Source organism: Idiotropiscis lumnitzeri, chromosome 14 (assembly GCF_059441095.1).
Source record: "Idiotropiscis lumnitzeri isolate Australia: NSW breed Sydney's pygmy pipehorse chromosome 14, RoL_Ilum_1.0, whole genome shotgun sequence".
Classification (NCBI taxonomy): domain Eukaryota; kingdom Metazoa; phylum Chordata; class Actinopteri; order Syngnathiformes; family Syngnathidae; genus Idiotropiscis; species Idiotropiscis lumnitzeri.
In genome coordinates, this window is record NC_142404.1 from 13,615,153 (window position 1) to 13,631,170 (window position 16,018).

The 16,018-nt window shown below is 39.8% G+C and overlaps 1 protein-coding gene across 4 annotated transcripts in view; it reads right to left on the reverse strand.

The window, feature by feature from the left end:
• The window catches only part of LOC148323576 (ephrin type-A receptor 6-like), a 132,309-nt gene that overhangs the window by 94,734 nt on the left and 21,557 nt on the right, over positions 1 to 16,018 (reverse strand). For 2 of the 4 annotated variants that reach the window (XM_088315884.1, XM_088315882.1), the window contains exon 1: positions 1,559 to 2,189. The exons of the other annotated variants lie outside the window; for them this stretch is intronic. In XM_088315884.1, coding sequence (XP_088172010.1) covers positions 1,559 to 1,637 — 79 coding nt within the window. In that variant the 5' untranslated portion in view covers positions 1,638 to 2,189. Of the gene's footprint in view, positions 1 to 1,558; positions 2,190 to 16,018 lie in introns of those variants that run through there. 4 annotated transcript variants of the gene reach the window in all.

Sequence of the window (16,018 nt, forward strand, 5' to 3'; positions counted from 1 at the left end):
AATCGGAAAAATTATCGAATTTTGTTCGTTTATCTATGCCAGCGACGTATCATGACAGGCAGAACAATGAAAATTTTACAAATAAATATGCAAATTATTTTATTCATACTTTTTTTTTTTGATGGTGGATACCGTGAGATTTTCCTCATTTCAAATGGTTGCCTTGGCTCAGTAATGGTTGGGAGCGCCTTATCTAATGTCATGCCGACTCATTGAGACGGAATCAACAGTGCTGACAGAGCAGACGAGGACTGCGCTCGTCACTTTTGCCTCAAGATGCAATTCATCAACAATTAATAACAATCGAAGTCAACGATTATCATGCTCGTTCCATAGGAGGAATACCCGGTAAATATTTTCGCCAAGAAGTCACACGCCAACAAACGCAGCCAATCGTCAGTAGACAAATGAAGGGATTATTTCCTAACGAGCACGCGGAGCACAATCGCACACTTTGACTTAAATTGGGCAAAGTAATCAACAAAAGCAATGTGAGGACAACATGAAGTGGCGAAAAACATTTACACCTGAGCCTATAATTGGCGAAAATGACGGAAATGCTGCCGGAGAGTTCTTAGTCTCATTGATTCAATCAGTCAGTGTGTAAAACAAAATACTAGGCTATTTTAATCTACGTCAATAAAGTAGCCCGATACCTGCAAGGACAATCGACAGATTGCGATGGAAGGAACATGTAAGTGGCACTAATTCCACGCGCGGACCAAAAAAAAAAAAAGGGACAGCAGACATGCACAGAGGAGTGTGTGGGAGTGTGAATACAATCACACTCTAATTTACACCACACGCCTGCCACCTTCAACAGATTCACACAAAGCACATGGAACCATCATGTGTCTCCGCACAGTGCGAACAGAGCTGACGTTAACACGATACGAAAGATATCACACTTCATTTATCATTCAGTCGGTGTGCTGAAAATTTTTTTAATAATTGCCCACAGTGAGCTAATATTTTACTATTATTATTTATGGCTATTTATTTGTCATCGTGCCGCTCGATTTTTGTGTATTTGCATATTCATGTCGTCGTAAAGCTAGAAAGTCTGAAATATTGTAAATGAAGTAAAAATATGCGCTTGTAAAATTAAAATCACTCTTATCTCTTGGTATTTAAAATAGAACCTGGAGCGAGGCAAAATTTGGTCTGTCAGCATGTTACACGTAAAACAGAGCGACAATGATATTTATGGAAGTTTAAAAAATATATAATTGAATACAAATAATTCTATTTTAATGCAGGTGTATTCAGCTGAGGGGCATTTCGATACAAGCAGCCAATTTTCAAAAGCAGACATTTTATTCTTGACTTAAAGTAGCAGTTGACAATAAGAAGCTTAAAAAAAAAAACGGAGCAATGCTATCCTTTGGTTTCTCAAGCACAGACACAATCGAAAAGTTAGCCAAATATATTTTGTCCTTTCAAAACGCATGCATGCAAGTTATGGATGATGTCAAGAGACTTTTTTTTTTTTTTTTTTGCAATCATATATTGGAAACGTGTCTCCAAGGAAGACGCAAGAAGCGTCCAAGTCGCTCACCTTGGTTGCAGTGGCCACAGCGAGTGAGGAGCATTCCAAGAAAAAGTGCAACAGGGACAAATCTTGGTCCAACACTCATATCTGCTGCAACATCGGTCAGCGGCTGCAGCGGAGCCGAGAGCGAGCGTGGCCGGTAAGAAAAGCTTGGCAGTGTCGCCCCCCACCCCCTCCCCCGCAAAAAAATAAATAAAAAAATAAAAAATGCTCCTGATTTATATTTGGTCCCGTTGGTAGCACATCATGACATCCATTCCTTCGCTTCGTAAGCAGCAAAAAAGGTGCCAAGACGGAAGTTGACAAAAAAAAAAAAAAAGAAAAATTATCAGTCAAGAAACATTAAGCAGATTCAAACTTCGCACATTTCCTGCCGGTTCCCAAGTTACCGCATCACTTCAAGCATTGCGCAAAAATTTTTGCACCGAGGCGACATCGCGCGCGCGCGCGACGGCGGTGGTGGTGGTGGTGGTGGTGGTGGCGTCCCAATCGTGTCCCGATGTGTGCCTCCCGTCCGGACCGCAGCAGCGGCGAGCGAGATTCTAAAAAAGATGACGACGAGGAGGGCAGGAGAGGAAGAGGAGATGATCGAAGCACGCGAGGACGGAGACTGTGCGCATCTGGACGAGAGGCTCGGCGCTAGAGGGGGTTAGCTGACAAGGCAATGCGTGTGCGCGCGTGTGCGTGTTGGCGTGCGTCAGGAGCCCATTATGGGGGCGCGCTTGTGCCATGTGCTTCGATAAGATTACAGTGGCATCATATAGTGAAGCTGAACAACCAAGATAATTAGAGCCACATACGGAGTCGTGGATAATCAAGTGGGGAAGTGGTTTGTTCATCTGGATCAGAGTTCTGATGTTGGGGTTCGAATCCTTGCGCAAGCCCGACTATGCTGTCAGGATGGCCGAGTGGTCTAAGGCGCCGCATCAGGACCCAGTCTCCCCAGGAGGCCTTGGTTCGAATCTCGAATTTCCCCATTGTGGGACTATTTAAGGGAATATTATTATTATTATTTCGTTCGCAAATTCTAGCCATACTTGGGGTTTACTCCCTCATGCATAAAATTTAGACTACCCTTCAAAAGTTTGGGGGTCACTTTATATAAAAGAAAAAAATATAAAAAAAATATTAGCATACATATAGTAGACTGCAATTCTTATTAGGGTTATTTATTCACACAAAAAAATAAAAATCATTCTATTAATTAAAATACACCCATCCATCCATTTTCTGTCCCGTTTCTCCTCTCGAGGGTCATGAGCGTGCTGGAGCCAATTCCCGCCGTCTTCGGGCAGTAGGCGAGGTACACCCAGAACTGGTTGCCAGCCAATCACAGGGCACACAAAGCCGAACAACCATCCGCGCTCAAACTCATACCTCACATACAATTTAGAAAACACGCAAAGGCATGGAGAGAATATGCAAACTCCACATAGGAAGGACGGAGCCGGAGCCGAACCCTCCCTGTGAAGAGGACGAGTTAACCACTCGTCCACCGTGCTGACCCATTACAAATTCTGTATATTTAATTCGCCTGTTGCCATGCATACTTTGTGTTCAATTAAATCAAGCCAGATTTCAAACAAAGTACATTTTGACAAGCTCTTCATTCCAGAATTTTCATTTGGTAGTGTTAAGATTTTTCTAACGTGGCGCCTTGACTCAATAAAGGTTTGGTTACTCTGATTAGCACCCCCCAGATCCCACAAACTTATTAACTCACTCACTGCCATTGACGGATATAGACGTCAAAAAGTACATTAATTTTACACAGGCTGGCTAAAAGAATATTCTTGCTTTTGTGCATTTACATTGCATATTAAAAAGCTCCACTTCTACCTCAAATAAACTTGCACATTGTTGTCGATTCCATCCCTGCTGCTTTCAGGTGAATTTTTCTCAACATTTGCAGGGCCAAGTGCAAACCCCGTTTTTCTATTCTTCACCTTAAAATGCAAAAACATTGACGCAAACGCAGCATCCGAATGGACCAATTCCGTCTCACAACAATTATCTCCACCCCAAAAGCAACGCATCACCGCTTGGACCGCCGAGCCGGCAATGTCAGCCAAGATCGAAGGTCTTGCCCTCATCTTCATGGACGGCTCATGAGTGAATAAGCAAACCGTCCGCTGTTTCACCGGGTTAAACAAAGCTACGCTGGCTGCCGTGATGCGACGCAGTCAATCAGGGCATATAGAAACAGCTCGCTGTCAGCACGGCGAAGGTAAATACATCAACATCACGATCCATCCCCCATGTTTAGCCGCCAGCCAATCGCCACACAAAGGTTAAAAACCGCCGGCAAACATTTTCTATGCGACACACGCAACCGCGAAAGACGTTATATAGATGTTACGATGGAATTTATACAACAGTCGTGCTTTTGTGTCTGATGTGGAGAGATGCAGATGCAAAAATCAAGCTTAATAAGTTTGTGGAATCTGATTTGATTTGCACTCATTTTTGGCCATCTCAATGGGCGGCCATTTTGCCACTTCTTGACTGAAAATGACATCACAGCTGCTCCGGGCTCAGTTAACGACCAATCATGGATCAGCTGCTGGAGGCAGGTGAGCTTTGATTGGTTTTTACCGGCAACTTTTTTGCCAACAGAAAATGACAAAATGGCCGCCCCATGAGATTAACTCATTCACGACCAGCCCAGGTAAAATTAATCCACTTTTTGACTTCTATTCCCGTCAATGGCAGTGAATGAATTTTATATTACGGGTCAGATATTTCTTTTTAAACAATTTCCTTCCGAATTGTAGCGTCTTTCTAAATCCGATCCATTTCCCATTTTGGACCAGTATTTAAGATACTCCTGCTACAATAACTACATTTCCTTTCAGTACATATGTTTGGTCAAAAAAATAAAATAAATAACGTGTCAATAAAAGCAGATTATGTCTCTGTGGAAGGTGAAGCTGGTGACAAGTCTCACAAGAATGATGATTGAAGGAGATAACCCACTTACAAGAGGTCCTCTCTCGCTGCCCCTTGCAATGATTTGGTTTCCGTTGCAGTAATGGTTTCCAGTGAGGTGTGACTGTTGTGGCGAGGGCCTAACAGTGAGCTATTATTCCCCCTGTGCCGAAAGAACAAGCTCCGTCCATTTGTACTCATCACCGGCAAAAAAAAAAAAAAGCTGGAACAAGACCACATCAGCAAAACCGACAGAGACGATGAAACTTTATAACGCTAACAGGTTCACTCGTGTGAACCGACAGATAATTTTATTTATTTATTTTTTTTAATCAGATCCCCGCTGTCGGGAGGAACACTTCAACGTCTGATCATGTGAAGAAGCTCCCATTGTGCAGAAAGTCACAAAAGCAAACAAACGTCCGCCCTGCAACATCTTCACAAACGCTTTCTTAATGGTCTAAAGCAGGTGTGGGCAAACTACGGCCCGGGGGCCACACGCGGCCCATTAAACCTTTTAATCCGGCCCGCCGAACTTGAAAAAAATTAAATTAATAAAACCTTGTTAATGTTTTATTTTCTAAATACTGTGGTGTGTCAAAGACAGATATTTTGTTGTAATGCTTTTGTTCACTTTCATTTAAAATTAAATGTTTTTTTTTTTTTTCTCCGATGAGGTGAGGTTACCAAAACTCTCCATCCATCTGCTCCTGGTCCAGCCCCTCTGTTAAATTTTAGAACCCGTTGTGGCCCTTACATAAGATGCATTCAAGAGCGGAAGACTTTTTCATCGCTTTAAATTGGCTAAAATTGTGTAAAAATTACAGACGACGCGGGGAGGGCCCATTAGAATGGATTTGTGAAGAAAAAAAAAAAAAAAAAAAATATATATATATATATATATATATATATATATATGGTCAAGCGAGCTATTTGCCAGACAGCACTGACTAGTTAAAAGCTGACTTCCATAATACGTTAAATAATTGTAACTTCCGTGAAGTGTAAGTGTGTGATCCATTAGTTTGACTGCTAAAAGTTCGCAAAATTAATTTTTTGGGGGAAATTACAATAAAAAAAGAAATTCTCACCTCAAGTGCTTGGATAAGACTGATGTATTGCAAAAAAAAGGAAAAAAAATAAAGAGCCAGGATTAAATATACCCTTATACAAGTTACTGTATAACAAAAGTTGTCAAACTCAAGGCCCGCGGGCGCAGATCTGGCCCACCAAATCATTTTGTGGTCCGCAAAGGCAAATCATGTGTCGACTTCATGTTTCTTGCCACAATATCAAAAATTGCAAATTGTCTTTTTGACGTTCAATAACATTGACCGATTGCAAGCATTTTTTTTTGTTACCACCCCCCCCTTTTTAAAATAGACTGAAAACGTAGTTTTAGAACAAACAATCCATTTATATGGGTTCACACTTTGAAATAGTTCCGTCTCACTAATTTACTCTCCGAAGACTCAATTAAAAAGAAATCAGCGTCTACACAATTATACTTTTATTGGTAGAATCGCCCAAAAATGTCGAGCCATTCGTGTTATTATTAGTTTAAAACTTGTCTGGGAACAAATCCATCTCCATTATCTTTCGATTGTAATTTTCCATGTCATCAACAAGCCACTTGCTCATTAGGCAACAAAACAATGCACGGCGCTCAGCACAATAAAAATACACAAAATGAATCACCACGTGAAATGGCAGCATTGATAATCAGCACGAAGGCTAATAAACATCATTATCACCCGTTGCACTTTTTTTTTTTTCTGGAGCCTTTCAGTTGACTTGCAGACACACTCGAATCACAGTCAGCGACTCGAAGGCCTCGCTCGGTGGCATACAGCTACTTGACAGCTCCTGAATCCTGCCTTCCACGCCTTAACTCGCAAATTTCCATTAGTAATTGACAAATGGATGGATTAACGGTGTATAAAATGACCCGTCCATCAAAGAGGCTAAATTCGGCCAGAGAGCGCAGTTGAGTCTGACAACCCTTTTTTTTTTTTTTTTTACGGCTTGGCTCTTCATGGATTTCTTCGCAAGTTCTCATGAATCTCTTTTGAAGTAGTTCGTTGACCTCAACTGCTGATAGTATGTGCGTTTAAGCATCGCATGAGAGGCGTTTGGACCAGATTGGTGAAGCGGACGTGAAGTCCTGAGGAGGTGCTGAGTGGTGGCTGCGTCAAACAAATCGGTGACACAGAATGAGTCGGAAGTCACATAGGTGGACTTCGCGAGACAAGTCAATAATGGGTCGGAAAGTTAAAAGTTGAAATTTGTCATGATATGAATAACAAAGAAGTCAGTAACTCTCTAACGGCGACATACGGATATCGGTATAAAGCTGATGATTCTGTAGCGTAAAGCTAAATGGGAGGAATCCAAACAATGTCCATGAACGCTAAACATGATAACCGCTGCTAATTACTTTGAATATTAAATATTGCTATAAATGCAAAAAAAAAGTTTTTAAAAATTGACAAACCCAAGAGTAGTAGAGTAGTAGTAGACCAACCGAAAATTTGGAACCATCCTGAAGTATTTGCCTCATCAGCTTTGACAATATATGTACTTAAAAAGGATCAATTATATCATGCGGGAATCGTCTGAAAATACGTGATCAGTCCAAGTATTCACCATTTCGTATGCGACCCCTAAAACCACCAGGAACAAAAATCCGCAGGTTTGTAAAATGACAAAATGGATGGCAAGAGACTTTTTTTTTTTTGGTCTTCACAATAATGCTTTCCATTCCAATATTTTGCTGCGCTATATTCATATAACCCCGGGGATTAAGGGAAGCCGTCCAATTCAATTCATATCCTTTTGAAAAACAATAAACAATGACATGGCAATATTTGCAGTCAGTTGCAGACAGGTGGCCTGCTGAGTGTGTGTGCGCGCGTGTGTGTGTGTGTGTGTGTGTGTGTGTGTCTTCAAGCGTGAGCTGACAGGGCCAAGCATGCAGACGCGCGTGTGTGTGTGTGTGTGTGTTGGTCTATGATATCGAAGAACACATTCACAGATCAAGTGTATGCAATTGTATCTTATTTGTACTGCTTAAAAAAAATATATGCTAACTCCCCCCCCCGTGTCAGCTACACTTGAAGTTCAGCTCTAATAAATAATGTACGTGAACTTGTGTCTGCGCTCCTTCCCGAATACGGTGCCATTGCTCGATAGCAGGAAGTATCTCACACTTGAGAAACGGACGAGATTGTCAAGTGAAAAGCAGAAACATCAGATAAAAATAATCAAAAACAATAATTCCTCAATCTCATAGTCGCTCGTGCCATCTTTTTACCGGTGGAATTTATTTGGAATTATCCAGAAATAGATATTTATGGCATCTTGAACAAAATATATTTTTTCTTTTCTCCTCTGTGTAACATCATTATAAATCAAGTCATTATCAATATCAGGCTCAAATCCACATCTTGCTTTCTTATGTTACAAACTACTCAATATAAAACAGCAATGGGAGGACTAAAAAAAAAAAAAAAAAAATTGCAGCAAAGGTTCCCATTCACCGTTAAAAATAGAAACATTTTGATTCACGGTTGACAGAAAAGCACCTGGACTAGCGAGGTAGTTATTTATTTTAATGTCTGCTCAAGGGTGAAGTTCACCGGATGAGCACGAATGTCTGCTTAACTCTGCTCTGAGAACTGCGCATTTTGTAACACCAAGTAGAACGGCACACAATTGTGAACCGCGCTAATTCTCACGCACACGTACGGAAATAGACGTCATTGTAATACTTGTGATTGTGCTTATAGCTGGAAAAACATGGATAAAAAAAAAAAAAAATCGTTTTTTTTTTTCCCAAGCACCATCGTGCCTTTTGGTTAATTTCATAGTTTCCTCATCATTTTTATTGACTGAACAGGCGAGTGAGCTTGGCTAGTTTCCTCCATGTTAGCGTTATAGCAGCTGACATGCTAATTCCCGCTTTTCACAGGAAGAGAACGTGTACGCCGGCCTCGAGTACTCCTGTCTTATTTATGACCTCTTTGCACGCCTCAAGTTGGGCTCACTGTCAGCAGCTGTCACATCATTATTAGCCGCACACGGTTGCACACACACACACACACACGCACACCCCCACAAACACTTACACACACACGGATGCCCATGCAATTAAATAATAGGCATGGACACATTTTACTCCACTTCTCTTTAGCATTCATGCGCGCTAATCTGGAACATAATTTTCTTGTTCGGACAACAGCAAGTCAAGTTTGGCAGTTTCTCAATGTGTGCGTTCACTCATTTAATCCCAGAAATTTTCACGAGAAGGAAATCCCTCAATTCCAGCGTTTTTACGAGGTCAACAGAATATTGTGGTCTAAAGCTATAAAAACATAGAGCTATAACGCAAAAAAAGGCTAAGACGTATAAATACGTCTTTGGGAGGGGGGGGAGTTTTTTTTGAAAACATATATGTATTGTTATGGATTGAATGAGTTAATAGTCGTGTTTATGTGTTTAATTTTTATTTTTTTAAGAGGAAGTCAACCCCCATTTTTTAAGAATATTTTGCATTTTGTCACCTTTGTGGTCTGAAAATGTTGGTCAATGCTCAGGTAGCGACCAATCATGGCTCAAATTCAGATAACAGGTGCACCATGATTGGTCGTTACCAGAAACCTTGAGCAACTGTGATGTCATTTTCAGTCGACAGAAATGACAAAATGGTCGCCGCCTGAGATTATCTTAAAGAGGTGCGGATTTTGCTGCTTAACTCCAATTCCACAAACACAATATTTAGACTAGTGAAGTGGCATAGAACATTTTCTCGTAAATCATTTTTGGAGGTTGACTTCCCCTTTATAAATTTCCACCGTAAAGGTTAATTATATTTGGACGAAGCCCGTCGTAAAGTGACATTCATGTAAGGGAGGATTCGGAGGTCTAGAAAGAGGTCAGTCGACATTTATGAGGAAGAGCAGCATATAAAAGTGATTTGTTCCACAGAAGCTTGCTTTTCTTCACAACGACACATTGAGATTCAACCGTAAGGATGACCTCCTATAAATACATACATGATATAAGTAAATATGCACACCTGACCTTTTCTCATGACAAAATAGATTCATTTTAGATATGCATGGCTCAGCCTGATGGTCACAGTGACAAGATAGATGACAAGTGATGGGCAGTGGCCAACTCAAAACACTTTTATGACACTTAGGAGAGCGAGAGGATTACCACGAAACCTCACGTAGCTCACTAAAAGAAGAATCCAGGAAATATTTAAATCAATATCAAAATGGTCATTGATGTAAAATAATCGGCAACATTTTACATCCTAAACAAGCATTAAATCTCTTGCACTAAAGTGATTCATCTAAAAAAAGAATAGATCGCATGAAGGGGATGTAAAAAGTCTATGCTTAAAACTTGTATAACTCCAATGAGAAAAGAATACGGACAACGGAGATGTGGTTGCAAAAATGTGCACACCCCCTTATAAACAAGGACGTGGCTGTTCAGCCTTCTTTTCAAGATGAAGCAAAAACATGTGGGAAAAGGTGTTACGGTCCGTTGCAACCAAGGTTGAACATCCTGTATAATTTAATGATCCCCAACGGTATGACTGAGGCAGACAACAACACTGCTCATCACCCCAAAAAAATAAACATCATGCTTTGCGGCTATGAGAACAGTTCCGAAGTACAGTACTAGGAAAAAAAAAAAAAAAGTCAGAAAATTTTATTTGCCGCTCAATCAGAGGTTGTTTAAATAATGTAATTATGTATGCATGGTCTTGACTGTGATTGGTTAATTCTAATTGCATCACATCCGTCATAAGTGAGTGTGCGAAATGATGCTACAGTAGTTTATTTTAATTCGCCTATTGAAATAATAATTATAATTATTATTATTTTTAGCTGTGCAGGTTATTGATCACATTCTTGGTGGGAAATAATTTGAAATGTTTTTTCCCGTAATAATTTTTTTTTATGAACAAAACCTGGCATTTAAACTGGGGTGTGTACACTTTTTATATCCTCAATCTAGACATTTACCATTCATCTTGAATCTCTTGACTAACACCGCTACATAAAATTATTGACAGTGGAACCAAAAATTTGTAGAATTTTCCAAACACCTTTAATTCATTTACTTACTGAGATCTATATTAAGATGGATTTCATTGTAGAATTGTTGTCTCGGTTAAAGAAAACGTCCACACTGAGGTGACCGAGAGAGGAGCCACTAATTGCATCCGGCAATGAACCCATTCAGGAGCCACATTAGTCTCGTTTCTACGTTATTCTAATTATGTTATTGCTTTTTAATAAAAGGTAATGCAATGTATCGTTTGTGTGGGCACTGTCATTCGTCTCACTTACACAAACTGCTTTCGGATCAATGATTTATTTCTAACTGCATTGCACATCCTGCAAGTAGTTTACCTCGATTCCGTCTGGTTAAATTGAACTATTGCTCACTGGCACACTGTACGAATGCGTGTGCGCTCGTCCTCTCGATGTATTTGTGTGACTCCAAAGGCCAAATTGACAATGTTGGACTCAGCTGACAATCTTGTGGTGCACTGAACCAAAGGCAGGCGTTGAGAATGACCTTGGCCGTCCATATGTCAGCAGATATGAGACGTACGGCAACAACACGTTGCTGTTCAGAATGCTGAATAGTGAACAGTGACGACATTGAGAAAATTTGGTCATATTGATCAAATTTGCTGGTTTTTAGAGGAACATGATATGCAAAGGATTATGTTGTTTTCACATCAGGACATTTTTCAAATTAATTCTTCCGGTTGTTCATAAAAATAAATAAATAAAAAATAAATATAAAATAAAAAATACATCTAAAATAAATAAATATAAAATAATAAATAAATAAATAAATAAATAAATAAAAATAGAAAATCTGTACATATAGACTAGATGCATGTAATGCAGGTGACAAAATCTTATCTCTGAGTTGCGTATTCTTTTTTTTTTTTTTTTTAACTGATTTTTCATTGGTAGGCGTATTGGGTATTATACATTTTGATAAAAATCTCAAATAAAATACTACTTGGACATTTTGCATTTTCAGGGATGTATTCATGAACTTTCTGTTTTGATATTACTCTTACTGTAAATTGTATTCCCACTATTTTTATTCTCAGAAACTTTCAATTCAATTCCAAACTGAGTGACTCTCCTGGATGGGTTTTCATCAAGTACTCCGGCTTCCCCCCCACATTCATTTAAGGTTAATTGAAAGTTCATTAAAGACTTGAAATTTCCATGTCGACCGTAAATATAAATGCGTGTGAAGAGTCCTTAGTCTCTTTGTGGCCTGCGATTGGCTGGCGACAATTTCAGAGTGGCCCTCTTATAATGTAAAAAAAAAAAAAAAAAAAAAAAAAAAAATTGGAATATGTTCCACATATCTTCCTCAACCTGAAGTGCACGTTAGTAGAATTGTTATCATATTATAAAGACAGCCAAATCTGATTTTAATAAATAAAAAAATAAAAAAATAAAATATTAAATAATAAAATAATAATAATAAAAATAATAATAAAAAAATAAAATCTCATGACTGTTCCTGTTTTCTCACTGTGTTAATTAATAACCATCGCTCCGTTTAACAATAGTTGGACATCAAACTTTTAATTTTACAATGTTGTTTATATAAAAGATGTTAAGTCATTGCAAGGTGCCTAAAAGATATCGCGTTCCGCTTCACGGCCATCACATCAAATGGATCCCATTTTTTATGGAGCATAAAATCATCACACGGTGGAAACACAAGATTGTTAACTTCCTTGAACACAGCCTGGGTGTGGTAGCATGACTGATTTTACCATTAGAGGCCCCCTAATGATCATTTTACGCTCATAAGACCGTGACTATCTGAGGCACCACTGTTAAATACTTCATTATGTCTTACGTGCTTTCGCCCGCTCTCATCCGCTGCTTTCTGTATTCATGCACGCAATGGTTCCAGAAGACACTTCTACTGACTGGATGCTTCAAAATAAATCACCACCACTTTTTCCCATGCCGCAAAAAAAAAAAAAAAAAAAAAAAAAAAAAAAAAAAAAAAAAAAAATCGCACACATGCTGCAGTTTAGGGAGTTTAATGACCCTGTCCAAAAGCAAATTTTAAATCAGAAATAGATTGATAAATGTATATTTGACGCCAATTTAGAGAATGTTTTTTTTTTCTAGCACATCAGGTTTTTGATTAAAAATTTGCACTATAAAAGCTTGCGCAATATAGATTTTATCATGCTTTAAAAAAAAAAAAAAAGAAAAGGAAAATCCACCTGTTGCTGAACTGAACTAAATTTATTCCAATATTACATATTTAATGTTTCATTGGATTAATCTGATTCTTATGAAAATCGATGTGCTATAGAAAAAAATGTGGGCAAACTTGTAATCTGCTAAAAAAAATTTTTTTAAAAATCTTGAAAAGTTTAATTGCAATTTGGATTAAAAAAACTACATAAAGATTTTTTGGACTGTTTTTCTGTTGTAATGACATTGAGCGCATCTTTAATGTGGACACATACGTGACTAACTCCATATTTACCGTCTACATCAGCTGTGGGCAAACTACGCATTTTAATCCGGCCCGCCGAACTTGAGAAAAAAAAATAAAAAAATAAAAAAATCAATAAACCTTGTTAATGTTTTAATTTCTAAATACTCTGGTGTGTCAAACACAGATCTTTTTGTTGAAAGGCTTTTGTCCATTTTCATTTCAAATTAAAATGCATTTATTTTCTCAGATGAGGTGAGGTTACCAAAACACTCCATCCATCTGCTCCTGGTCCGGCCCCTCTGTCTAATTTTAAAACCCATTCTGGCCCACCAATCAAGAAGTTTGCCCACCCCTGCTCTACATTTACCAAACTTGTAATGTGATACTACACAGTTTTTTCATAAGTTTCAAAATTGTTGTCGACAAGCCAGAGTCACATATTTCTAAATCAAGAAAAATATTACTATTCGAAACTAAAACGCCACGCGGTGACATTGCTTAGTAACACGAAGCCACTGACGTGCATCTTGTTTGTTTTCAATGAAATGGTCATTTTCTTGAGCCTCTTGGAAAACAGAAGCGCCTGCTCCTCCTTCACTCCGGTTTCCGTGACTATCACAAGGATTCAAAGCTGACTCTAATTCAACAGGACTGTCATAGCTCATGAAAAAATCATGCCGTATAATCAAATCGGAGTAAAAACCCTGCGCTGGGCCTCACGGGAGTCTCCATGGGTCCTGAATATTTCATGTAATGGAGGCTCTCACCACCATGGAAACTCTCAACAGTTCAGGATTGCGTGCAAATATTGACTGTAGTGTGCAGGGCCGAGGGCTGGGTGAAGCCAACATCGCCAGCGAGTCTGAGAGAGTTTTATAAATAATGGTAATAGCATGTGACATTACTCGCAACGGGGGGGGGGGCTCCTGGTCACTCGCTTCCTCATATTGGATTCATGTTACCGGGCACAGTGGCGGAGATAAAACTAGGGGAAGACACAGTAAGGAGGCGAAAGAGGGGGAGTGGGGTGTGAGGAAAATGTGCTCTGATGCATATGAATTGACAAATGTCTGTTTTGGCTGCTTGGAATAGGGCTCAATTGTAGGGCTGTGCAAACATCAAAACACAATCCAAGGCTAGCGTCCAGTGGGTGGATGAAACGAGAGGGGAGGGGACTCACAGCGGACCCGGCCTACAAGCACGGCACGGGGCAAAGCTGCTGGCTTGGAAAGGCCTGGAGCTCCATAATGAGTGCTTGTGGGCGTCCTTGGAATGAAAAAGAGGCAGTGGAGAAAAGTCTTTTGTGTAACTTTGATGGTTTTGCATTTCAAACTAAAGTGCAAGTCAAATTATCGGAGGATTTCAGACACAGGTTAGGATGAGGCACTTTTGTAATCTTTGTTTTTATTTGTATTTTGTTCATCCACCTCAGTTCTGCCTTCCTGTGTGGAGTTTGCCGACGTATGAGTCATGCTAATACATTCATTTGCTGCATAAGTGGAAGGACACTTGCCTTGGAGACATTTCCTGTTCTCCGTCTTATTTTCTATTAAAAAAAAAATTCTCGCAGTTCTATCATGGGGAGATCAAAAAGTGTGTAGATGTACCAAAAAAGAAAAAAATCAGTACAGCCACTTCACACAGACACCGGACAGATGGTAATGGTTGAGAGTGGTGCCGATTGCTTGTATTATCTACACCTCTCAGACATGGTAATTGAAGTCCGGCACTGTTATGAATCCTGGCTGAGCGGCGAATAAATGCATCTCCTCGCTGCTAATGTCGAAATGTGATCCTGTCTGCGCATATTTACTGTGGGCTGCATGCCGTCTATGCCAGTAAGCCCGTGCATTACGGCTGATTCATCAATCGCTTGTTTATCTCACCAATGAGCAACCGAGTAGGCGGTCCAGAGGTACTGCAGTAAATTCCCATTAACGGCGGTTCAGTTCTAGGAGGGCACGAGGGGGAAAACAGGCAAACAGCGTGGAGCTGTACACCGAGTGTGTGCGTGCGTGCTGAGTCACATGATCAGAGGCATCAATCTGAAATGTTGTTTTACACTCTGGCCTGAGTCGTTTCAGTCACATCACCGAGGGGTTGAACTTTGGCCCTTGTTAAGACGGTTAACTGAGTTATAACAAGATGACTTCCATTAAAGTCCTTGGAAAGTGAAAATAAATGTCTTGTAAATTTGACACGACACGAAGAAGAGTTGTTAACAACCCTGCCAAAGTTAAATGATTTAAAAAAAAAAATTGAGGATAAAAAAAAAAAAATGTGGCTGACATCAAGCCTTTGTCTCCCCTCTCAAATTGGCCGAAATACGGCTTATTTTAACTGTCCAGTAAATACAATTTCCTCAACTTAGAAAAAGAAATGGTTGCTACTTCATCTAGCATTTTTTCTCAGGTCTACATATAAACGACATGTTTGAGCTAAAAATGTCGATATCACAAAGCCACAGGTGGCCTGAAAATCCCACCAGGTCATTTTTCCACGCAGTGACAACGAGGCGCTCTAAAGCGGCCTCTCCAGCAGAAAGCCCCTGACCACTCACTGGCTGTCAGGTCAAACTTTTCATGTATTTTTCTTCCCCTTTCGATTCCATCTCTCCGTGATGTGCGTGCACTCAGGGCAGACGATGAGGCACTCTGAACGCTTTACACAGGTAGCTTTTGCAAGGCGCAATTTCGTGTACGTTTATATCCATGCGACGAAGCTTACTATACAACGCGACAACAGCAACGTTCAAATATTAATATAACAATTCTCCAGTGTGAGATGATCTTAACTTCCATGGAGTGAAAGCAAAGGCAGTCGCAAGTGACGAGGCTAAAGCCTGCTGGTGCAACTTAAAAAAAAAAAAAAAAAAAACATTCTATATCCACTTGTGCTCTCTTGCGGGAGTTTGCGGAGTAAACGTCTCTCAGCGTCAACTCAGATGAAAGTACCCAGCAGAGGCCTGAGTTGCTTACCGCTCCTCTGTAGATTTCCGTCTGTTTCCCTCCAGGG